Source organism: Abramis brama, assembly GCF_963993115.1.
Source record: "Abramis brama genome assembly, chromosome: 13".
NCBI lineage: Eukaryota > Metazoa > Chordata > Actinopteri > Cypriniformes > Leuciscidae > Abramis > Abramis brama.
Genome location: NC_139975.1, coordinates 35796833 through 35821893, shown reverse-complemented (window position 1 = coordinate 35821893; position 25061 = coordinate 35796833). Strand labels below are relative to the sequence as shown.

Here is a 25061-nt window from a genome sequence, read left to right as displayed (position 1 = left end):
TGTGTGTGTGTGATGAATCGGTGGGATGGACATATACAGTATTGCTATAAATAGGCGGATCATTTTATCACTGATCATATCGTCAGTGAGTTGACTCTCAGGTTGTGAATAATGTTTGCACGAGGAATCATCGTCCTTCTCTGTGTCCTAGGTGAGTAATATAATGATTTCATTTACAAAACAACTGATGTTAGGATGTTGATAATTTGCCACATGAGGACCTGCGATACACACTGACACTCAGCAACAGTCTAATGTGGCTCATAATGAATCAATGTGATTGTTTTAATAAAGTGTGTACATAAGTCTTAATTCTTAATTCACCATTGCTAAAGTAAGACAAATGGAAAAGTGACATTCAGACATTTTTAAGTGTGATTTAAGTATAGTTCACAAAAACAAAAGACTAAAGTTCTGTTTTCGTTAAAAAAAAAACACAACAACATTAGACCATATTGACTTTCATTGTATGGGCAAAACTAGAAGTTAGCATGTATGTTATTTGATTTCCTCTTGTCATATCATGATAAACTTTAATCCTTGTTTTTCCTTCTTGACTCAAACAGTGGCCATATCTGATGGAGTAAGAGCGGTGAGTAAATAAAGGCTGTAGAATTGCTTTCCTTCAGGTGCAAATAACTCAAGTGTTTTTTTTTTATGTGACCAGCCTAATTGCAGGCACTCGTCTGACATATGCACAAAGGAGTTTAAACCCGTGTGTGGAACCAATGGAATAACATACAGCAATGAATGCGCACTGTGTGGTGCCATCAAGTGAGTTTAAAAATGCATGTATTTTAAAATAAAGTAATGTAGGTTTAAAAACAGTTTAGAGTCTGTCACTTTCAAACTTTAATCTTCAATTTAATCTCTCTCTTTTTAGGGCATCAGGCACTAAAATCTTAATCCAGAAGGAAGGCCGATGTGTGGGATGGCAAAAAAAAGAATGATTCAGCTTGACAGACCTTTAGTCAGCTACTCATGTCTCATTCATTATGACCTGAATGTGTAATGGTTTAATCCATTAATAAATGTTGCATATTAAAGCTGTTCTGTTTTCTCCCTCAAATCTTGGAAAGACACAATAAAACAGGTGAATATTGGAAGGAGGTCCCCAAACCATATCAAGAGCAGAATATCATAAATGGTCGGGGTTTTTTTTTTTTTTTTTTTTTTAGATTATTTGTCAGGTAGACTATGCAGCCTCGAAGCTTTCAGTTGTAAACTGAGACCGTGTAATTTTATTAAAGAAGGGTCATATGTACAGTACCAGTCAAAAGTTTGGAAACGTTACTATTTTTAATGTTTTTGAAAGAAGTCTCTTATGCTCATCAAGCCTGCAGTTAAAAAAAAAACAAAAACAAAAAAAAAAACAGTAATATTATGAAATATTATTACAATTTAAAATAATGGTTCTCTTTTTTAATATACTTTAAAATGTAATTTATTTTTGTGATGCAAAGCTGAATTTTCATCAGCAAGTACTCCAGTCTTTGGTGTCTTATGATCCTTCAGAAATCATTATAATATGATGATTTGATACTCAGTTATTATCAATGATGGAAACAGTTGTGCTGTTTAATATATTTTTTTGGAATACTTTTTTCAGGATTCATTGATGAGTAAAACGTTAACAGCATTTATTCATAAAAACAGCATTTATTCAAAATAAAAACATTTCTAACAATATAAATCATTACCATCACCTTTTATCAATTTAACGCATCCTTGTTGAATTAAAGTACTAATTTCTTAAAAAATAAAAAAAAGTTATTTTTCCCAAACTTTTGAACGGTAGTGTATATTGTTACAAAAGATTTCTATTCTAAATAAATACAGTTCTTTTAAACTTTTTATTCATCAAAAAATCCTGAAAAAAGTATCTCAGGTTATAAAAAAAATATTAAGCAGCACAACTGTTTCCAACATTGATCATAAATCAGCATATTATAATGATTTCTGAAGGATCATAAGACACCAAAGACTGGAGTACTTGCTGATGAAAATTCAGCTTTGCATCACAAAAATAAATTACATTTTAAAGTATATTAAAAAAGAGAACCATTATTTTAAATTGTAATAATATTTCATAATATTACTATTTTTTTTGTTTTGTTTTTGTTTTTAACTGCAGGCTTGATGAGCATAAGAGACTTCTTTCAAAAACATTAAAAATGGTAGTGTTTCCAAACTTTTGACTGGTACTGTATACAAAAGATAAAGCAGATTCATCCACGATGGCCAGGCCATCCAGTCATATACTCAAGATCAACCTTTACCTTATAGGGCATATTAAGAAATATAGCAAGAGTTGTCAGATGTTCAAATGTATGTGCGTTGAGTGTATAAGTGTGTCCAAGGCCTTGTTCTTGTTTTGTTTGAGTCTATGATGTGCAGATAACATAACGGAAAAAAGTTACACAATTGCAGTCTTACACAAGAATAGTCAAAAGTGGAGTCTGAGAAATAAGAAAATATTAACACACCCTGTGCAGAAAACACCACGTACTTCAAATACATGTAATTAAAATACTGCCCATAACCATCTAAAGTGATGTTTCAATCTGAAGGGAGCGATCAAGACCCGTGTGAAGGCCCTGCAAACAGCTCAGGGAATACGGGAACATCGACACATCACTACACAGGAACTGGAGAGGAAAACTTACCCACCAATCATTGCACATCTCTCCAATACTTTCATAAGTTTTAATATAATAAAGGTGGTGAAAATGACGAGGCTTATGTTATTATTGATTTTTTTTTTTTTATTTAAAAAGCATTTTTCAATACTGAAGCCACATTTTCAAAACTCACAGTCTGCATTAGCAACATGAATCTTGGCCAAACAGTTCATCTCACCTCCAAAACTCAGACCAACAAAACACTTCATATATGTCTCAGAATAAGCTCGTTCCACCATAACACTGGCAACAATTCTCATTCAGAAAACACACGTCATTCATAACACACTGAACTAGAAAAACGCTAACAACAGGCAGAAATGCAGAAATGATGAATATCTTTAAAGTTTGAATGGTTTCTCACATAAATCAGTATTTCAAAAGCAACAGTCAGTCAAGAGCAATGACAGAGACAGAGAGCTTCATCCAGAGGAATTTACAGTCCGGGTCTCTTCTCTAGTCCAACAACCAACAGCCTTGCATTACGTCCAGGACCAATCCTAAAGGAGGAAGAGGAGACCGCAGAAACAGCAACAGAACCAACACAGCTGCATTCTGTCACGGACGTTACAAAGAAATACTGATTTATGGGAGAAACTGTTAAAACTTTAAAGATAAGTTCATCATTTCTGCATTTCTGCCTGTTGTTAGCGTTTTTCTAGATCAGTGTGTTATGAATGACATATGTTTTCTGAATGAGAATTGTTGCCAGTGTTATGGTGGAACGAGCTTATTGTCACAGAGTGACGAATGGGAACTATAACAAACGGAACGAGTTCCCTTGGGGAAACAGTTCCGGTGTAACACCAGGCCGGTTCCGGTGACCTGTCATGGCCGCCCATGTTGATGAGCGACAGCTGCAGTGGATAATCAAGCGGCTATTTCAGCGTTCGGTGTTCAGCGTTCAGTGTGCGTGGCTATGGAGGACCAAACCTGCAGAAATTAAAAATGAATAAATAAATAAATAAATAGATAAATAGATAAATGTGATAAATAGATAGATAAATTTGATAATAGGAAAATAAAGAAAGAAATAAACGACTTGATAAAATAAATATGATTCATTTTTAATCAAATTCATTTTTGTATTATTTTTTCCCCTTAATGTATTATTTTCTGCTTTAATACATTTTTACATTTTTTAAAAATCGTTTTAACTTTTATTTATTCGTTAATTATTTATTTATTTATTTAGATATTTATTCGTACATTTATTGTGTAGATTTATTTATTTATGCATTCATTTATTTTTAGATTTATTTATTTATTGATTCATTTATTTTTACATTTCTTTGTGTAACATGGAAATGAGGAAGGCGGTCCTTGTGTAGCTTCAGTGCATCATTGGTTGAGAGCGGTTGAGAGCTCACGAATAGAATCGTCAGGCTTAGCTAATAGAGAGGAGATTTAAAAAAAAAAAAAAAAAAAAAAAAAATGGCGGCAACAAATAATTCGTTGTCCAGTTTGCTACGGGATGTGGCAGATCAGCTGGAGAGTTGTAAGTAATTTTCACCTAATCGCATTATGCCGAAATATTTTGTAGCGTCAACTATTTTTCCAGAAATAATAACACGAAGCTGAAACTACTTATGTGATCCCTCTCAGTATCGTCGCCGTCATCGAGTGTGGAACTGTCGGCGTCGACGTCAGACGCTGGGTTTATGACACCCAGACACCCAGTGGATGGTTGGTTTTCTAGTCTAATGACTGTTCTGTAATAAATGACTAGATCTTCACTCTAAATGACTGAAATGGTTGCGTTTCTCAACCACCGATGGCTTCTATGAAAATCGGAACAATCCAGGGCCACGTTTCCCTATTATAGGTCCACGGCTAGGCCTTTTGGGAAACGCGGCCCTGGATTTTTCGGTTCTATGATTGTCAATGTCAACTGGGTAAAAATAAAAATGAAATCCAGACACAGTATCTTACTGATGAGGTTACAAGTAAGGGTTAATGCCCGACGAGGTGTCCATTGTCAGGTTTTAATGGACGACGGCGAGGCGTGAACGATTGCCTCCGCCAAAGTCCATTAATACCTGACAATGGACACCTTGAATAACCCGCTTATACCATGGTCACTTGCCAAATAACACATTTTTAAAACATTAGTTTATATTTTAATTAGTTTTACAATCAAAATCTAAAGTTTTTACAAACAATAACTTGGTTTCGGAGATATTTAGGCTATAGTCCGCTCAGCTCGTAGAACCCTTCAGTGGTTACTCACAGCTGATGTAGCCAGCGCATTTATTTATTCATTTCGAACGGTAAACAGTCAGTTTCACCAGAGCTCCTTTAGGTGTCCTCTATCACTTTTTAATGGACACCCTGCAGCCAATCAGAATCGAGTATTCACCCAGACATGGTATAAAGAGGTTATAAATAACTCTGTAAATGAGTTATGTTACATTACATACCTGCAAAATAAACGTTTAATGCTCACCCGTTTGTAGTAAGTTACTTGGAGGATCATAAAATTGTCATAGAAAATGAATAATAAAATATAGGAATTAGTGGTTATTGTTCAGTAGTTGTTTTTTTATTTTTGCCAGCTAAAAGCAAGAAATAAGAAAAATAAAACATGTAAATTTGACAAAGGTCAGACATTTTTTTTATTGCACTTCTGTTACTATTGTCCCCTTCACTTAAAAATGATGGCTGATTTGTTTACTTTCCTACACGTTCTAGCTGAAGTTGCAAGACTATTTACACCTTACAACAGAGGAAGAGGATTTGCAAGACGAACAAGCTTGCCTGGAATGAGTCGAGCAGTATCCTGCAGCTTTACACATAACTTTTGCTGTCTTGATGACAAAAATGCAGAATTAGTACCCAGTCGCTGTGCAAAAGACAGTTTGTTCTCTGCTGGGTTAGGGGAGAAACGTGTCACCTTTCGAGGTATGTAAAAAGCAGCTTATTGGAATGTTATTGTTTAAAAGCAAGGTTTTCTTGAACACATTTGGATTATTAATTAACTGTTGTCTTCTACAGTAGAACACAATAATATGGTTCTCAGTGGTGCCCCAACACTGTTGGTTGCAAATATTCTTTTAAAAACATTCCTTTTAAAAAAACAGTACGGTCTGTCAGTAGTCATTTTAAATAAAATTTTAACAGAAGTTGTCTGGAGCTTTCAAAACTGAACTGAACTGTATGTCAAAAATAAGTGATAACTGTCAGATTTGTCCCAGTATCTTACATTTTATCTTTTTATTATTATTTTTATTAAAGGGTGCCATGCAGATCCCAAAAAATTTAAGGATGTCATCTTGGAGGCTTATCCAAAACTCAGACAAGGTGGTGGGTTTGAGTTATTAAAAATATCTGGGAACACAAGGAGCCGTTATCTCAGCCTGATACCCTGTCCAAATGTATGGGATTAATATCCTGCCATGATTCAAAACTGAAAATAAAGTTCTGAAAGGTTGAAACTAAGTGTTCGAAAACTCAAAATCTTATAAAAAAAAGTTTTGCAAGATCGAAAAATAAGTTTTGCAAGCTTGCAAAATGTAAAAAAAATAAAAAATATCTCTGCAAACATTATGTTGTTTTTGAGATTTCCTTCTTCAGAACTGCAAAAAAAATTTACGATGTTGCACAAACAATTTTTCAGAGTTTCAAATTTGTCAGTGTTCTCCCAGTGTATTAGTTTGTTTTCCAGGTTTGAAACCTTGTAAATGGTGATCTGAAAACTGGTGTGCGAATGTGTGAAAAAAAGTTTTGAAACTCTGAAAACTGAGGTTCGAAAGGGCGCAACTTATTACATTACATTACATTTGCACTCCTATTGCAGACTATTTTTTCAGAGCTGAGTTTACAACACCCACTTTGCGGAGATACGCCCTCACAGTTGCGAGCTTGCGACTCACGTGATTTGTGGCAGCGTTGTCACGCAGCTCTGCTCTGAAACTCTGAAACTCAGACTGAGCGAAAATGAAGCTTCGCAACTTCGCAACTTAAAAAAAGCCTGGAGGGAGGGCCTTCTGCTATTGGCCAATGCTTTGCTGTCTGCTGACGTACAGTCCAATCACAAGTCGTATTTACTGGAAAGGTGGGATTGACCGACTGCTCCGCCAATGACGAAATTCTCACTCTCGAAATTCTCATGCTCACTCGCCTCACACACAGTCTGCTCACACAGCGAGTGACTTACTTTCCTCAGCTGGCGACTCACTTTCCTCACACACAGTCTATGCTCACACAGCGAGCGACTTACTTTCCTCAGCTGGCGACTCACTTTCCTCACACAGCGAGCGACTCACTTTCCTCACACACAGTCTATGCTCACACAGCGAGCGACTTACTTTCCTCAGCTGGCGACTCACTTTCCTCACACAGCGAGCGACTCACTTTCCTCACACACAGTCTATGCTCACACAGCGAGCGACTTACTTTCCTCAGCTGGCGACTCACTCTCCTCACACACAGTCTATGCTCACACAGCGAGCGACTTACTTTCCTCAGCTGGCGACTCACTTTCCTCACACAGCGAGCGACTCACTTTTCTCACACAGCGAGCGACTCACTTTCCTCAGCTGGCGACTCACTTTCCTCAGCTGGCGACTCACTTTCCTCACACAGCGAGCGACTCACTTTACTCAGCTGGCGACTCACTCTCCTCAGCTGGCGACTCACTTTCCTCACACAGCGAGCGACTCACTTTCCTCAGCTGGCGACTCACTTTCCTCAGCTGGCGACTCACTTTCCTCAGCTGGCGACTCACTTTCCTCACACAGCGAGCGACTCACTTTTCTCACACAGCGAGCGACTCACTTTCCTCAGCTGGCGACTCACTTTCCTCAGCTGGCGACTCACTTTCCTCAGCTGGCGACTCACTTTCCTCACACACAGTCTATGCTCACACAGCGAGCGACTTACTTTCCTCAGCTGGCGACTCACTTTCCTCACACAGCGAGCGACTCACTTTCCTCACACACAGTCTATGCTCACACAGCGAGCGACTTACTTTCCTCAGCTGGCGACTCACTCTCCTCACACACAGTCTATGCTCACACAGCGAGCGACTCACTTTTCTCAGCTGGCGACTCACTTTCCTCAGCTGGCGACTCACTTTCCTCACACAGCGAGCGACTCACTTTCCTCAGCTGGCGACTCACTTTCCTCACACAGCGAGCGACTCACTTTCCTCAGCTGGCGACTCACTCTCCTCACACACAGTCTATGCTCACACAGCGAGCGACTCACTTTTCTCAGCTGGCGACTCACTTTCCTCAGCTGGCGACTCACTTTCCTCACACAGCGAGCGACTCACTTTCCTCAGCTGGCGACTCACTCTCCTCACACACAGTCTATGCTCACACAGCGAGCGACTCACTTTTCTCAGCTGGCGACTCACTTTCCTCAGCTGGCGACTCACTTTCCTCACACAGCGAGCGACTCACTTTCCTCAGCTGGCGACTCACTTTCCTCACACAGCGAGCGACTCACTTTTCTCAGCTGGCGACTCACTTTCCTCAGCTGGCGACTCACTTTCCTCACACAGCGAGCGACTCACTTTCCTCAGCTGGCGACTCACTCTCCTCACACACAGTCTATGCTCACACAGCGAGCGACTCACTTTTCTCAGCTGGCGACTCACTTTCCTCAGCTGGCGACTCACTTTCCTCACACAGCGAGCGACTCACTTTCCTCAGCTGGCGACTCACTCTCCTCACACACAGTCTATGCTCACACAGCGAGCGACTCACTTTTCTCAGCTGGCGACTCACTTTCCTCAGCTGGCGACTCACTTTCCTCACACAGCGAGCGACTCACTTTCCTCAGCTGGCGACTCACTCTCCTCACACACAGTCTATGCTCACACAGCGAGCGACTCACTTTTCTCAGCTGGCGACTCACTTTCCTCAGCTGGCGACTCACTTTCCTCACACAGCGAGCGACTCACTTTCCTCAGCTGGCGACTCACTTTCCTCACACAGCGAGCGACTCACTTTTCTCAGCTGGCGACTCACTTTCCTCAGCTGGCGACTCACTTTCCTCACACAGCGAGCGACTCACTTTCCTCAGCTGGCGACTCACTCTCCTCACACACAGTCTATGCTCACACAGCGAGCGACTCACTTTTCTCAGCTGGCGACTCACTTTCCTCAGCTGGCGACTCACTTTCCTCACACAGCGAGCGACTCACTTTCCTCAGCTGGCGACTCACTCTCCTCACACACAGTCTATGCTCACACAGCGAGCGACTCACTTTTCTCAGCTGGCGACTCACTTTCCTCAGCTGGCGACTCACTTTCCTCACACAGCGAGCGACTCACTTTCCTCAGCTGGCGACTCACTTTCCTCACACAGCGAGCGACTCACTTTCCTCACACAGCGAGCGACTCACTTTCCTCACACAGCGAGCGACTCACTTTTCTCACACAGCGAGCGACTCACTTTCCTCACACAGCGAGCGACTCACTTTCCTCACACAGCGAGCGACTCACTTTTCTCACACAGCGAGCGACTTACTTTCCTCAGCTGGCAAATCACTCTCCTCACACAGCGAGCGACTTACTTTCCTCACACAGCGAGCGACTCACTTTCCTCACACACAGTCTATGCTCACACAGCGAGCGACTTACTTTCCTCAGCTGGCGACTCACTTTCCTCACACAGTGAGCGACTCACTTTTCTCACACAGCGAGCGACTCACTTTTCTCACACACAGTCTATGCTCACACAGCGAGCGACTTACTTTCCTCAGCTGGCGACTCACTTTCCTCACACAGCGAGCGACTCACTTTTCTCACACAGCGAGCGACTCACTTTTCTCACACAGCGAGCGACTCACTTTCCTCAGCTGGCGACTCACTCTCCTCACACAGCGAGCGACTTACTTTCCTCAGCTGGCGACTCACTTTTCTCACACAGCGAGCGACTCACTTTCCTCACACACAGTCTATGCTCACACAGCGAGCGACTTACTTTCCTCAGCTGGCGACTCACTTTCCTCACACAGCGAGCGACTCACTTTTCTCACACAGCGAGCGACTCACTTTCCTCAGCTGGCGACTCACTCTCCTCACACAGCGAGCGACTTACTTTCCTCAGCTGGCGACTCACTTTTCTCACACAGCGAGCGACTCACTTTCCTCACACACAGTCTATGCTCACACAGCGAGCGACTTACTTTCCTCAGCTGGCGACTCACTTTTCTCACACAGCGAGCGACTCACTTTCCTCAGCTGGCGACTCACTTTCCTCAGCTGGCGACTCACTCTCCTCACACAGCGAGCGACTCACTTTTCTCACACAGCGAGCGACTCACTTTCCTCAGCTGGCGACTCACTTTCCTCACACAGCGAGCGACTCACTTTCCTCACACAGCGAGCGACTCACTTTCCTCAGCTGGCGACTCACTCTCCTCACACAGCGAGCGACTCACTTTCCTCAGCTGGCGACTTACTTTCCTCAGCTGGCGACCCATTCTCCTCACACAGCGAGCGACTCAGTCATGTACATTGGCCTAATATTATAATAAAATCTCAAGTACTGTATTGGTGCAATAACTAACTTAAGTAAACTGTTCAATTGTTGTGTTGTAAAAGTCATTTATTCTGAACCAATAATCTTAAATTGATTCTCATTGCATTTTTTTAAACATTTATAAAGGCAATTTCCCCCTAACTGTCATCTTTCAAGTCAAATTCTATACATTTTAAGTCACTATATTAGCCTACTTTTACCAATCAAATTGACTAGTATCAACAAAAAAAAATTGTTCCCACTGCAGAGAAAACAGAATCTGCATCAGAGGTGGCATTTATAAAAAGTTTAATATGCAAAACAAGCATAAAAAACTCAAATATTCAACATGAATGCATGGGGCAAAAATATAAAAATATTTAGTGTATATTATGTGTATTTTATGTTTGTTTAAGGACTGCTGCTGGCCAATAAAAAAGCCAATAAAACTTATGAATACAATTGTAGTTAAAAAACAAATAATAATCATAAAACATAATGGGGCATTCATGTTGAATATTCTTTTGAATGGTGTTATCAAATAATAATCTGTTATAATCTGATTGTAATTTATAGGCCTACAGTTAACTAATGTGATCTTTACAAAAACATAATGGTGTATGTAACTTTGAAATGTGTTTTACCTATTTTGATACCAATGTGAATCAGCAAAAATGGAAACGTCACTTTTTCAGAATATTCTATTTTAAAGATAATTTATAAAATAAACTTTTTAAAAAGCCGTGCATCCTGTTAGCGTATCCTGTGCGCTTTCGTCATTGGCGGAGCAGGCGGTCAATCCCACCTTTCCAGTAAATACGACTTGTGATTGGACTGTACGTCAGCAGACAGCAAAGCATTGGCCAATAGCAGAAGGCCCTCCCTCCAGGCTTTTTTTTAAGTTGCGAAGTTGCGAAGCTTCATTTTCGCTCAGTCTGAGTTTCAGAGTTTCAGAGCAGAGCTGCGTGACAACGCTGCCACAAATCACGTGAGTCGCAAGCTCGCAACTGTGAGGGGGTATCTCCGCAAAGTGGGTGTTGTAAACTCAGCTCTGAAAAAATAGTATGCAATAGGAGTGCAAATGTAATGTAATGTAATAAGTTGCGCCCTTTCGAACCTCAGTTTTCAGAGTTTCAAAACTTTTTTTCACCTATTCGCACACCAGTTTTCAGATCACCATTTACAAGGTTTCAAATCTGGAAAACAAACTATACACTGGGAGAAAAGTGACAAATTCGAAACTCTGAAAAAATGATTGCACAACACCGTAAAAAAAGAGTGTTGCACTTCTGAAGAAGGAAAACTCAAACACAATATTATGTTTGCAGAGATTTAATTTTTTTTACCACTTTGCAAGCCTGCAAAACTCTATTTTCAGAGTTTCAAAACTTTTTTTCACACATTCGCACACCAGTTTTCAGATCACCATTTACAAGGTTTCAAACCTGGAAAACAAACTAATACAGTGGGAGAACACTGACAAATTTGAAACTCTGAAAAATTGTTTGCGCAACATCGTAAAAACATGTTGCAGTTCTGAAGAAGGAAATCTCAAAAACAACATAATGTTTGCAGAGATATTTTTTATTTTTTTTACATTTTGCAAGCTTGCAAAACTTATTTTTCGATCTTGCAAAACTTTTTTTTGTAAGATTTTGAGTTTTCGAACACTTAGTTTGAACCTTTGAGAACTTTATTTTCAGTTTTGAATCATGGCAGGATATTAATCCCATACAAATGAGGGATACAATGTTAAATATTTGAAAGATCCTCATTGGTCATGCAACCATTTTCATTCGTCCACTTCAACGTAACATTGAAGTTGAACCAGTAAGTTACATACTTTCAAACAGGGAATGTTTTAACATTTACATTAAACATGAATGACATGTTATTTTGTTGTGATGTTTTCTTGCAGGCGAGTCTTCCTAGCAGAGATGAGTTGATTGGACCACCTCAGAAATGCGTTGTGTGTGGAGACGAATTTTCCTTTGCAGCTATCAAGTCTCACAGTGATGAGTGCGAGAGGTATTTGAGGTTTTATTTTTTAAATGTGGAGTCTCTTATGGAAATGTTTATTTATCATTGTTTTGGGTTTACAGGACAGAACTATTATCTATTGAATTACAGTAGACTTTGTCAGTTTGAACCAGTCAATGTATATATAAACCCTCCTAGTTACTAAAATGTCATTATTATTTGTATTATTGTTGTTGTTGTTTTTAAACCATTTAAAGGCTAAATTCACCCAAAAATGAAAGTTGTATTAATTACTTGTCCTCATGTCTTACCAAACCCATAAGTTTTTCATTCATCTTCACAACACAAATGAAGATAAATCTGACTGTCCCTCCATTAGACAGAATAGTGTCCATTGAGAACTCATATTTCATTAAAAAGATCTAATTTGTGTTCTGGAACAACATGAGAGGGATGAATTGATGACAGAGTTTCCATTTTTGCATGAACTATCCCTTTAAACAGTCTGTGTTTACCCCTTTTCTGGAGGTCAGTGGAGGTCAGTGTTGAGGTAGTGAGTGAGAGAGCTACAGAAAGGGCCACTTCAAGCAGCACTGAAAGTACAGTTGTGAGGCAGGAAAGAAATGATGTAAATCCCAGCACCAGTTACTGCACAATGCAAGATCAGGAAAGCATGACAGTTTCACAGCTCATCACAATAGATGAAGAGAGCACTGAACTTGATGGTTTGTATAGTTGACTTGCACAATATATCTTTGAATTGTGCATTCATTTATTTTTAGATTTATTTATTTCCACAATTAATAAAGCAGAGAAATACAGGTATAGAACAAAAAACAAATCTCAAATGTTCATTTGAAAACACAACATGTGCCTACGGTCTTCAAAGATTACGGGTCATGTTTTGGGGGGTTTTTTTCTTTTCTTTACCCGATCATATGCCTGTTAATGTTTGTTTCTGTGGATAATGTCTCTGGTTTTAGATTGGAAATTTGAGCCAGATGCAACAGAGACCTCAAAGAAGTACAGAGAAAACCTTTTGAAGACACATGAAAGGGGAAAGGATTCATCATCTGGATTCAGAAGCCCGTCATTCTCAAGTTTGGTGAAGATTGTGTAGAAGAGATCAAGCACTCCAGCATAAACATCTCTCCACAACCTTTCAATCCTAACACAGTAAAATAACCAAAATACAAAACATTTAAAACAACGACCAATATTTATAATGTTGTACATGAAGTGGAGTTTCCATAGCCTAAAATATGAATTAAAAAATCTATTTTACAGATGTGGGGATTTAGTTTCACATACATTACAAACATTTAAAAAAGAAATTAAAGAATTTTGTTTCCAAGATTGATGGCATAGTCACCTGGTAACAATTTTCTAACGTTTTATTTTAGTCTAGAAACCATGCATATCTTGGTAATTGCTTGCATTTCTTTGTAAAAAAAAAAAAAAAAAAATCAAGGGGCCTGAAACCGTAGCAAGGCATTGTATATGTTTGATTATACCTCTGATTATGGACACTCTTCCCTGTGATGTGCGAGTTTCTGTTCTCTCCTCTGGTGGAAACCATGAAACGAGCAACTTCGATATTCTCCCCACCTTTATCTGACCTCACACGTGATGGCACACCATACAGGTTCACACCTTCTAAAAAGCTGGTCAGGACTGTAGCAGCTTTATTATTGGTGGCAGCTTTCAAAAATACGATTAAACGGCTAAAGCCATCGATTCCACCATGAACCACAATACGCCACCTGGAACAGATATAGGAAAATTTATTTCAACAACATTAACAACTAGGCTTTTGAGTGATGATAGAAAACACATTTTACTTTCTATAGTAAATCAAAACAACCAAAACAGTACATCACATACTTAAGACGATACCTTTTACATACAGGGGTTGGACAAAATAGGTGTGAAATAGACAATATTTCTTTATTACTGTGTTTAATCAAAATGTGCCTTTAATACAGATTACAACCTTATTAAACTAGATTAACAGATTAACTACATTAATAGCCTCCAGTTGAATGTCATCTATCAGAACATCTGCCAATTTGTTCAGAGATGTTGAAGTTGAGAATCTACTTGTCACTCACACTTCTCTCCAAAAATTTCCCGCAGTAGTTCAATAATACGCAAGTCAGGTGATTAAGCTGAGCAGGGCAGATGATAAAGTTTATTTTAGTGCTCCAACTGACCATATACACATGATGGAAGAGGTGCCTGTGTCGCATAACATAAGGGTCTTCGTGAATTTAGAGGCAGAGCTATCAAAATAGGGGTGTTATCCTTTTTGTATATGGGCATTTTGCTTTGGTGATTTCAAATATCAACAGTGTTTCTCTAGAAATCCCTTACTGGACCTTTAACAACACAATCAGAAAGATCTGTTTGTATAATTCCACCAATAATGTCTTTGAAAATTCAGTTGTACAGACCATGTTAGAATAAATCTTCAAAGATGTTCTAGTCAAATGGATATGTTGATCAAGATATTTCACCACTCATTCAAGTGGGTTCCTCAGTTCCCTAGCATTGCACACACACACACACACACACACAAAATGGAATTACATTTTAGAACAGTTAAGTGAGGAAAGGTCTGATTGCCATCTTCTTATAACAGTTCGTTCAACCTTACTCCAACAAATTCACACTTATATCTACATGGTTGTTATGAAATTTAATTTCATAGTGTTAAAGAGATCTGCATTGAATTAACCTATGAACACATCCCACCAATTACACATTTATGCTTTTGCTTTTTGCAAAAATTGCATTTTATTTTGTTCAACTGTACAGATATTTCCTTTTCAGTCTGAAATAGAAAACGCATCCAGATGAACATGATAAATAATAATAAATAATATTCCACTATTGTCAGCATACCTTATTAACTTATGGTTACCATCGATGTGCCATAAACTGTTGGGTGCAGGGACTGAGTATTTTCTACGCCGCCGAGGGTTCAGTTGAAGACTGCGCATAAGGACACCCTGAGGATCCACCCGTCTCATGCATTCTTGAACACGTTGCCCTAAAAAAAGTAAATTCATCAATATATGCAGTAAATATTCCAGTCTTTGAGTTCACCTTTGACATGTTCAGTGGTGACCTAAAGGACAAGTTCAAAAATATTACTGTACTGACATAATCAGATGTGCATACAAAAACTTGAAATTAACTGAGCTGAATAAGTACACTTCTGAGATGTTTTTCTAGCTTTAAATTAGTTAATAACAATGAACGTTGCAACACTGACGTATTTCAAAGCAACTTCACAGTAATAAACAGGTAGATAATCTGTATTGGCGAGATATATATATATATATATATATATATATATATATATATATAATTGATTTCATTTCTATTTTACATGCTTTTTACTCAAGGATGCTAATTTGTCAAGGTACAAAACCCGCCTTACTCTGTACTCGAATGCCCTGTGCACTGAGATGTCCAACCATCATTTTGTAGCCGGCATTTGGGTGGCGCTTTAGTACATCTTCTACCAGAGCATCCAGTTCAGCGTCCTCCAAAGTTAAGAACAGGTCGCTTACTCTATGAGAATAAAATAAACCCATTATCAACCACACAACACACAAATATAAACACTACTGTGAAAGCTTAGTAGGTTATAAGGCTATGCTACTAGGAGCTGCTTACCTTAAACCATGATGCACCATCCTATTCCGGATAGTTCTTTCAGAGACACCAAACAATTTTGCAATGTTTACAGCAGTTTGACCCATTGAGAGATAAGTTTCAATAGTACTTATCGGAAGCAAGTACGATGGACGTCCCGCCGTAGTACCATCTGACTCGCACAGATTTTGAATGTATTGGGAAATATTTTGCAAAGAACCTAACAATTCAGGCTGTTCTTCGACGTTCATGTCGGCAAATATCTCTCCTAAAACATCGATAATGACATCTAATCTAAACAACACATAGTCATTTGATGCGTTGTTATCAACTTCATTTGCTAAGTTGCGCAACTCTCTAGCTATTTGTAAAAAACGTCCGCCATAGTACACACCTGTCACTACAAAGCCAGAGTAATCGAGTAAGCGCCTCAATCAACGATGAACCAATGGTAAGCAAGACCAACCCATCTAATTAGCATACAAGACAAAGAAATGTAAAAATAAATGAATCAATAAATAAATAAATCTAAAAATAAATGAATGCATAAATAAATAAATCTACACAATAAATGTACGAATAAATATCAAAATAAATAAATAAATAATTAACGAATAAATAAAAGTTAAAACGATTTTTAAAAAATGTAAAAATGTATAAAAGCAGAAAATAATACATTAAGGGGAAAAAATAATACAAAAATGAATTTGATTAAAAATGAATCATATCTATTTTATCAAGTCGTTTATTTCTTTCTTTATTTTCCTATTATCACATTTATTTATCTATTTATCACATTTATTTATCTATTTATCTATTTATTTATTTATCTATTCATTTTTAATTTCTGCAGGTTTGGTCCTCCATACGTGGCGGTCTAGAAACAGAGAAGCGGCATTTTGAAGAGAGGAGTGTGCAGATAAGCAGAGCGGTCTCGATCAAAGTCGAGGTATGAGAAGACGAGAGGCAGAGGCGGCAGTTTGAAGACACGAGTGTGCTCTGAATTACGGATTGTTGATCGAACTTGGTGTCTCCCTTTGAAAGTATCATCATAGTGGATCTGCCGGCCCGACGAGCTGAAGTGAAGGTACCCTTTTCACTGTTAAGCGGTGTGTCATTGCAGTGTCTGACGATTGAAGTGAGCACGTGTGAAGATTTAAAGTGGTTTGATACATGCACGAGTATTTGAAAGTTTGATGTTACCAGCACTCTGAAAGCTTAGTCGGAGATCGTCTAGCCCGGTGGGGAGCCAAGAATTATTGTGAACATAGAGAAACTGCTGTCTGCCACTGCATTCTGCCATCGCCGCCCTTGGTAAGAAAACTCAGTTGTTAACTGCTGGATTCTGCACTCACCACTGTTGTTCTGTGAACATAGAGAACCTGTTATCCGCCACTGCATGCTGCCATCATTGCTCTGTGAGGGATCCCATTATCCGTCGCTGCACCCCAACTGCCGCTGTTCTGTGTGTAAGACTGAAAATACTGGTTGAGGCCTGGTCTATGAGACAAAATGGCCCTGCTGGCTAATTTACATTCGACCTCCCCATACAGCCTTTCTTCCCCTCAGAAACAACAAAGAACTCACACAAGAACATGGTTTAATGTGAATGTTTATCATTGACTTGCGTTTTTGGTGTCATTTGAAATGTCTCAAAGTGAGTGGTACAGATATCTCATATCCAGATAGATAAAATAAAAGGAAATAAGGTTTAGAGAAGCTTAGAGAAGCTTAGAGATAAGGCCAGATAGGCCAGCCCCCCTTTCATTGAATAGAAGCCATTTGAGGGTGGTCTCGCCCATCCCCCATGTCACCTGGTCAGAGGATAAAGGAAGGTGTGCTCTGACTCTGAGGCTCTTCTTTGCTGGTCACGAATGGAATAGGTGGTCTCTCTCTCTCTCTCTCTCTCTCTCTCTCTCTCTCTCTCTCTCTCTCTCTCTCTCTCTCTCTCTCTCTCTCTCTCTTTCTCTCTCTCTCTCTCTTTCCCTTTTTCTCTCTCTATCTCAGGTGCAAACTGGGTAAGATTATTTGGTGTAACCAATGTATAACCATGTACTAGATATTTGAATTGATTGTGGAATTGATTTCTGATATCTGAAATATTAAATTGTTACATGAGATTATTCTAACTGATCTTGACATTGTTCCTTCAATGGTTAAAAGGAATAGTCAAACATTCGCTCACTTTTAGTGAGGCACAGATATTATTAAAACCTTTCATTTATGGAGTCAGATGAATTAACGAGAGAATACATAACTAAATGTATTGTAAATTTAACCAACCAATACTTTGCATGAGTGAGGACAGAGCATGTGATGACCTTCCCCGTGTATTGGCGGACCGGCAGATTGGACCAATCTCACGGGCCTTACATGTGAAAGAGAGGTGACACTCAGTTTCTGATGCTGTCCTGTGAGAAGAGAAAATCCACTGTCTGCTGCCACTCACCTGTAGTCCGTTGGTCCCTGCCCGCCACCTACTGCTCTCTGCTCCCCACTACGAAGGTCCTGGTCTTCTGTCCAAGCCCCGCTGTCCTGTGAAAGAAAGGTGACACCCAGTATCTGATGCTGTCCTGTGAAAAGAGAAAGTCCACGGTCTGTGGCCACCCACCTGTAGCCCCGTTGTGTTCTGCCCGTCACCTACTGCTGACTATTGCACTCCCTTTGACGGTCATTGCCTTTTGTCTACCATATACTGCTCATTGTTCCCCACCAAGAAGGTCCTGGTCCTCCGTCCAATCCCCGTTGTCCTGTGAAAGAGAGGTGACACTCAGTGATCTGATGCTGTCCTGTGAGAAGAGAAACCCCACCGTCCGTTGATCCTTGCCTGTGGCCTCCTGTGCCCTGCCCATTACTTACGTCGGTCTGCTGTCTGTCATCTGCAGGTCTTGGCCCCTGAACCAATCCGTCCCCCGTCCCTTCCTCTTTCTATTGTGGTCCTGTGAGCAGAGTTACCCAGCCATCGCTTTTGCTTAAACGAAGGCATCTGTCCCTTATCCCCCCCCCCCCCGTATTGCTCCGTGTAAGGAGGTGATCAACTGGCGGCCGACTGGAGCCTACCTCCGCAGAAGCCCTGCTTCGAGTGGCCCCTACGAAGAGTTCTGTGGCAGTGACATTCCTTTAGTGTTTTTATATTTAATAAAAAGAATCAAGCTTTTACATCACGTCGTTGTCTGACTCTTGGTGTTCTTGGTGTAGCTCCTCCGGAGTGGTGGTTGTCCTCGGCCCTAGCGGTGACATTATTCTGAGACATATATGAAGTGTTTTGTTGGTCTGAGTGAGTTTTGGAGGTGAGATGAACTGTTTGGCCAAGATTCATGTTGCTAATGCAGACTGTATGAAGAGTTTTGAAAATGTGGCTTCAGTATTGAAAAATGCTTTTTAAAATCTAACATCTAAGCCTCGTCATTTTCACCACCTTTATTATATTAAAACTTATGAAAGTATTGGAGAGATGTGCAATGATTGGTGGGTAAGTTTTCCTCTCCAGTTCCTGTGAAGTGATGTGTCGATGTTCCCGTATTCCCTGAGCTGTTTGCAGGGCCTTCACACGGGTCTTGATCGCTCCCTTCAGATTGAAACATCACTTTAGATGGTAATGGGCAGTATTTATTACATGTATTTGAAGTACGTGGTGTTTTCTGCACAGGGTGTGTTAATATTTTCTTATTTCTCAGACTCCACTTTTGACTATTCTTGTGTAAGACTGCAATTGTGTAACTTTTTTCCGTTATGTTATCTGCACATCATAGACTCAAACAAAACAAGAACAAGGCCTTGGACACACTTATACACTCAACGCACATACATTTGAACATCTGACAACTCTTGCTATATTTCTTAATATGCCCTATAAGGTAAAGGTTGATCTTGAGTATATGACTGGATGGCCTGGCCATCGTGGATGAATCTGAGCCAAAAAAAGGCCTAAGTCATTATGATGAATGGAGAAGAAGTGTTTTACATTGAGCACATCAGTGTTCAACTGGTTCTTATAAATGTCTATTCATATGATGGTTTGTGTGTGTCATTTGAAAACAAAATACCATTTTGAGAAGAAATAACATTGTTTTGAATGTAAAGTTTCATTTTGCAGGAGAATTGAGGGGTTTTGCCCATTGTGTGTGTTTTTTGATTTGTGTGTAGAGTTCTGAGAATATGAGGCATGCTTTCAGAAAATGTGTGTAAACAATCGAGAAAAACTGTAAATAATATATTAATACTATAATTTGTACACTTCACAGGGCACTTATGGTCGAATGGAACTGCACAGGGGGTGTTAATATTAACTTATTTCTCAGACTTTTGAGTAACTTTTTTCCGTTATGTTATCTGCACATCATAGACTCAAACAAAACAAGAACTAGTCCTTGGACACACTTATACACTCAACGCACATACATTTGAACATCTTGATAACTCTTGTTATATTTCTTACAGTTTTTCTCGATTGCTTAAACACATTTCTTGAAACTATGCCTCGTATTCTCAAAACTATAAACACAAATCCATAACGTCTCACCCAATTCCCCAAACATCCTATTCTCAGGTCAAAATGAAGCTCTACACTCAAAACCATTCACTCTTGCTGAAAAACCAAACTTTGCCCTCAGACAGGACACACAAGCGCTCAAAATCACACACACTACAACATAGTCTAAGACACTGGTGCAATAAATTCAAAACAACATTTCCAAAACTGGTAAGTTATGTTGCTTGTGGTCCCCCCCCCCCCCCCCCCCCATCACAAATCTTTTCACATGATGAACACAAAAGACACAACCAGTGGATACATTGGCACATTTTTATTCATACACAGAAAACACACACACACAAAAATATTCTTTTTCCTGTTTTACTCTTTTTTTTTTTTTTTTTACTCTTTTTTACTCTCTCCTCTAATTATTTTTTTATATTTACTTACAGTAAGATGTGTGTGACCATCATATGACAGTAAAAGAGCACACACAAACCATATTCTAATATGGAATTTGAATTGTATTGGAATGGTAAAGAGTGTTGGTCGTGACAGGAGGGTCTCCACTCAAGGGTACAATATGATGGACACGTCTAAGAATGTTCCACGTATGGTTGAAATACCATCATTTGCCTAGAAAGATAACATTCTGGGAGTCAAGACTATAAAGGAGAAAGGATGCCCTCCCTTCACTGTCACACTCTGCATCCACTCTGTGTGACTGTACGACTGCTGGCCTTTTCTTGCAAGAAAATAAACCTCATCAAAGACTATTGGAAATGTTTGTCTCTTATTCAGTGATAGAATTTTGTTTGCCACCACTCCTTCCTGAAGGTTCTCGAGGCGACGGTAAAGCGACTCAAATTTGGCCTTACTCATAGCCCAGCCTCCCTCATAGTCACACCATTGACTAACACATGGGCAACTAGAGTGGCTTGAATTTCATCTGAGACTGCTTGTCTTCTTGCACTTGCCCTTCGTCCTCCTCCTCATTCTTATCCCTCTTCCTTCATGTCTTTCTGGATCCATTGTTCCAAAACGCAATAAACTGATTTGGGCCCTTTTATATATCTATTGAAGGCTCTGATTGATTTGTGTTAAATTTTGACTCTTAGGGCCCTATTTTACAGTTTTTTCCAACTGCTTACACACAAAAGCTTTTCATGTCACACGATTTTTGAAACCTCTCACTCAAAGTGCAAAACTACATACCAAATCTCCAAAACCATAAGCTATTTCTCAGCCTTTGACTCAGTTTTCAATTGCATTAAACACTTTTTTCAAAACACTACACACAATTCTCTACCTAAAACACAAAAATCTAACAGGAAGTGACTTGCTTTCCTTTTCCAAACACAACCAATCAAAATGCTGCACTTATTCACCAGGTCTCACACACACACACACACACACACACACACACACACACACACACACACACACACACACACACACACACACACACAATTGTGTTCTTTACTGTATTCTAAAGAATATACTTTTGGTTTACAGTACATATGTTTATGGTTTTGTTGTATGTTACTGTAAACAACAATAATGTTAGGCCTAATAAATATTTTCTGTTTCTACATTGCATTGGTGTTTACAGTGTACTTGTTACATCAGATTACTTTCACTGTGGAACATTGTATTGAAATGTAGATATAAGCCTATGAAAGACCAAAGAGCTTTAGATTTAGAACAACAGTGTTTACATGGTATGTCCAAAAATGTACTATTATGAAATAAGTGTTTGCCATTTGATGCAAATGCTTCATTCTGACTTGTGTTTATGGCATTTTGAATGCAGTGTTACATTTTGAAGGAGATGTGAGGCATTTTGCATTTTGTGTGTGCAGTTTGGGGAATTGTGTGTAGAGTTTTGAAAAAGGAGACATAGTTTTGAAAACGTGTGTAAGCAGTTGGAAAAAACTGTAACGATCTGAAACGCAAGTGTCAAGCACAAAGCGCAAGTAACTTTGTGGGTGGGTCTTGGGTGCTGTTGCTATTTTCCCGGCGGGGGTTGGTCTGAAGTAGCTTCATTATTCCTAGGTGTGGTTTGGGCATAACGTGAAATAAACCAATCAGAGCGTCATCTCACATTCCCTTTAAGAGCAGGCGCGCTTGTTCTAAAGTGGATTCCTATTATAACGGCGGATTTGCCAGACGCGCGCCAGGAGCGGTTCACAGCCAAGGAGAGCAATGCTCTCGTCACGGCCGTAAAAGAGAGAAGTTACATTGAAATGGAGAAACACACCCAAATTAACTTCGGTTAAACAGGCGTATGATAATTTGGGTAAATGTGTAAGCTAGATGTATGCTTTTATAATAAATCGTCTATCTATCTATCTATCTATCTATCTATCTATCTATCTATCTATCTATCTATCTATCTATCGTAATAATGTATGATTGCAAAAATGAAAACTGCTGCTTCTGTGTAGATGAGAATCAAAGTGTATGCGCGTTGTGCACACGCTACATTGATTATGGCCAAGCATGCGCCCTTAAAGGAGACATATCATGCTTTTAAATCGTTCCTTTTTACATATAAATCATACATTTGTAGTCTATATAAAGCGGAACTGCAATGCTTGGGTCTGAATTCCTCATTATTATAGCTCCACAGGCCCCTTTTCTACCCCTTTTCTGATGTGCGTCTGACAGCAACTCGTTTTGGTGCGGTCTCTTTAAATACAATTGAGACACTTCATACCCCGCCCACACTCGGTTCAACTCCACCCCGTTCGGCCATTTTTGTAGTTTGATAGCAGAGATACGATTATCTAGCGGCACAGAAACGTTTTATTCACACGTTATTAACAAAATGTCAACAACGGAAGACTTGTCCAGCCAGCCTTACATGTTCGAGCCAGAGTCGGAGCCGGAGCGAGATGAAAATGAAGACGACGAACCTGCAGAACAACGTCTTCATATGGATGTATCGCAATGGTGTGTTACTGTATTTACACATGAAACTTTGGTCTTCCGACCTTTTACCACCGTGTCGATTTATTTTGATTAATATGTGCAAGTGCGAGGGAGAGAGAGCAAGAGAGCGTCTAGTTTGGAGACGTGAAGTTTTGTTTACACTTTCGCCTGGTGCGTGCGCGCGACCGGGTCTCTCTCTCTGCTCGTTCTTTCAGTTAAACATGCGCCCTGTCCTATTTTTTACAGTCTATGGCCCTGTCACAAGCGCGGCAGTTCATCTACATTAGACGGTGTAATGAAGCGTGTGGGTTACTGCATCCAACAACCGAACATTTTAACTTACCCTCTCGTAACTTCTGCATCCTTTAGCTTGGACTACAAAATTGCAGCGAGAAATAAAAATGGCGGATTGCTAGAAGTGGTGGGCCGGAAGTCAATGTCCTTATTTGGCAGTTCCGCTGCAAATACTGTGACGTAATAGTTCAAAAAACGTCATAGATAACAGAAAAATCGGAACAGGTTGAAAAATATGACCAAAACAGAATATAAAGATATCAACGAAGCACCTGAAGAGAATAATTTCAAATTTTCTGTACTTCTAAACACTCCAAATATACAACAAAATACATTTAAGGGCTAAAAAAGTGGATTTAGCATGATATGTCCCCTTTAAAATAGCATACGAATAACATGCGCAACGCGCCACTGACTTTAAACTATTTTTTCCTGGTCAGTGGCGCAATTGTTTTCTAAACCTGCAAAATAGCATGAAGGAACGTTTGCGCCGGAACACGCCTCCTTTTTTGCGCTGAACCGCCCAGGGAGCGCAAGTTCATTCCCTAGTTTAGCGAAGTGCTTCTGTGGAGGGAAATGCGCGCTTTGCGTGGGTGCAAAATAGGAATGACACATGCGTCGGTGGACAAAGTCAATTGCGCTGGGTGCAAGATAGGGCCCTGAGTGTTTCCACTTGGGTAATTGTGTGCTAACTGAGCTGAAGCTGTGCTGACTTGAGTGAACAATTTTGAATGCTAGTGCTTTCTAAATGACAACATGGTCTAAGCAATGAGAAATGAAGGGATTTGTGTGTAGAGTTTTGCAGTGACAGTTCAACAAATCTGACTCATGTGTCACAACAGGGAATAGTGTTTATAGTTTAGTGAAATGGGTGTGCTTTTTGATAACTGGCGTTATGGTTTTGAAATTTTAGTTCAAAAGCCTGGTTATAGTGTTTAAGCAATCGAGAAAAACTGTAATATGCCCTATAAGGCAGAGGTTGATCTTGAGTATATAACTGGATGGCCTGGCCATCGTGGATGAATCTGCTTTATCTTGTGTATAAATATGACCCTTCTTTAATACAGTTTTTTACAATCACTTTGTTACTATTTTCAGAACCTTGATGTCATTTTTCACAACTCTAGACACAAAACTCACAACCAATGATCAAAATGCACACTTTTCAAAACTCTAACCCTTTTCTCAATTGCTTGGACACAATACACATAAAACTTAGATCATTTGTTCATTCAACAAAAATCACCTGTTCAGTATGACACAATTTAACATCAAAGTACTACTATTTCAAAAGGCAATTCACACATTACATTTCAAATGAATGTCTATTCATTTCCTTACAATGATCTAACTATCGATTGATACAACTGCTCAGAATGATAAGTAACTGTTGCATTACTCTTAATGCATAGTTGTATGGAAACAGACAAACAATCTTCCATGTTTAAATCATGAAAGTTTCAAGATAACGAGATTCATTGTCACCAATTACCGTGGAGCATGAACCAATTAGACTACAATATCCATGGATGTAGCCTAATATTTTATCATAATGCTTCATC

General features: G+C 39.4%; 3 protein-coding genes across 4 annotated transcripts; 2 read left to right on the top strand and 1 right to left on the bottom strand.

Annotated features, from left to right (window-relative positions):
* The first annotated feature begins 20 nt into the window (after positions 1-20).
* Positions 21-2742, top strand: LOC311094643 (serine protease inhibitor Kazal-type 1-like). Of its 2 annotated transcripts, XR_014608696.1 has the most exons (5): positions 21-151; positions 567-592; positions 668-774; positions 884-1093; positions 2571-2742. XR_014608696.1 is itself a non-coding variant. In XM_084132735.1 (4 exons), exons 1-4 carry the CDS (start codon positions 112-114, stop codon positions 948-950), a joined length of 240 nt encoding a protein of 79 aa, XP_083988861.1. In that variant the 5' UTR covers positions 21-111; the 3' UTR covers positions 951-1046. The 2 variants fall into 2 exon arrangements, 1 of the variants encoding a protein (XP_083988861.1); XM_084132735.1 differs by lacking the exon at positions 2571-2742 and having other exon boundaries at positions 884-1046.
* Positions 2743-3067: 325 nt separating this feature from the next.
* LOC311094452 (uncharacterized protein) lies at positions 3068-13239 on the top strand. The gene is made up of 6 exons (XM_084132414.1): positions 3068-4179; positions 4287-4367; positions 5373-5582; positions 5916-5984; positions 12073-12182; positions 13118-13239. The coding sequence occupies exons 1-5, from the start codon at positions 4116-4118 to the stop codon at positions 12084-12086; spliced, it is 438 nt and encodes a 145-aa protein (XP_083988540.1). The 5' UTR covers positions 3068-4115; the 3' UTR covers positions 12087-12182; positions 13118-13239.
* Positions 13080-16632, bottom strand: LOC311095395 (uncharacterized protein; the record flags this gene model as incomplete). Its single annotated transcript, XM_084133879.1, has 4 exons — positions 15580-16632; positions 15039-15186; positions 13649-13897; positions 13080-13302 (listed from the first exon to the last, which is right to left on the bottom strand). Exons 1-4 carry the CDS (start codon positions 15734-15736, stop codon positions 13080-13082), a joined length of 777 nt encoding a protein of 258 aa, XP_083990005.1. The 5' UTR covers positions 15737-16632.
* Positions 16633-25061: the final 8429 nt, after the last annotated feature.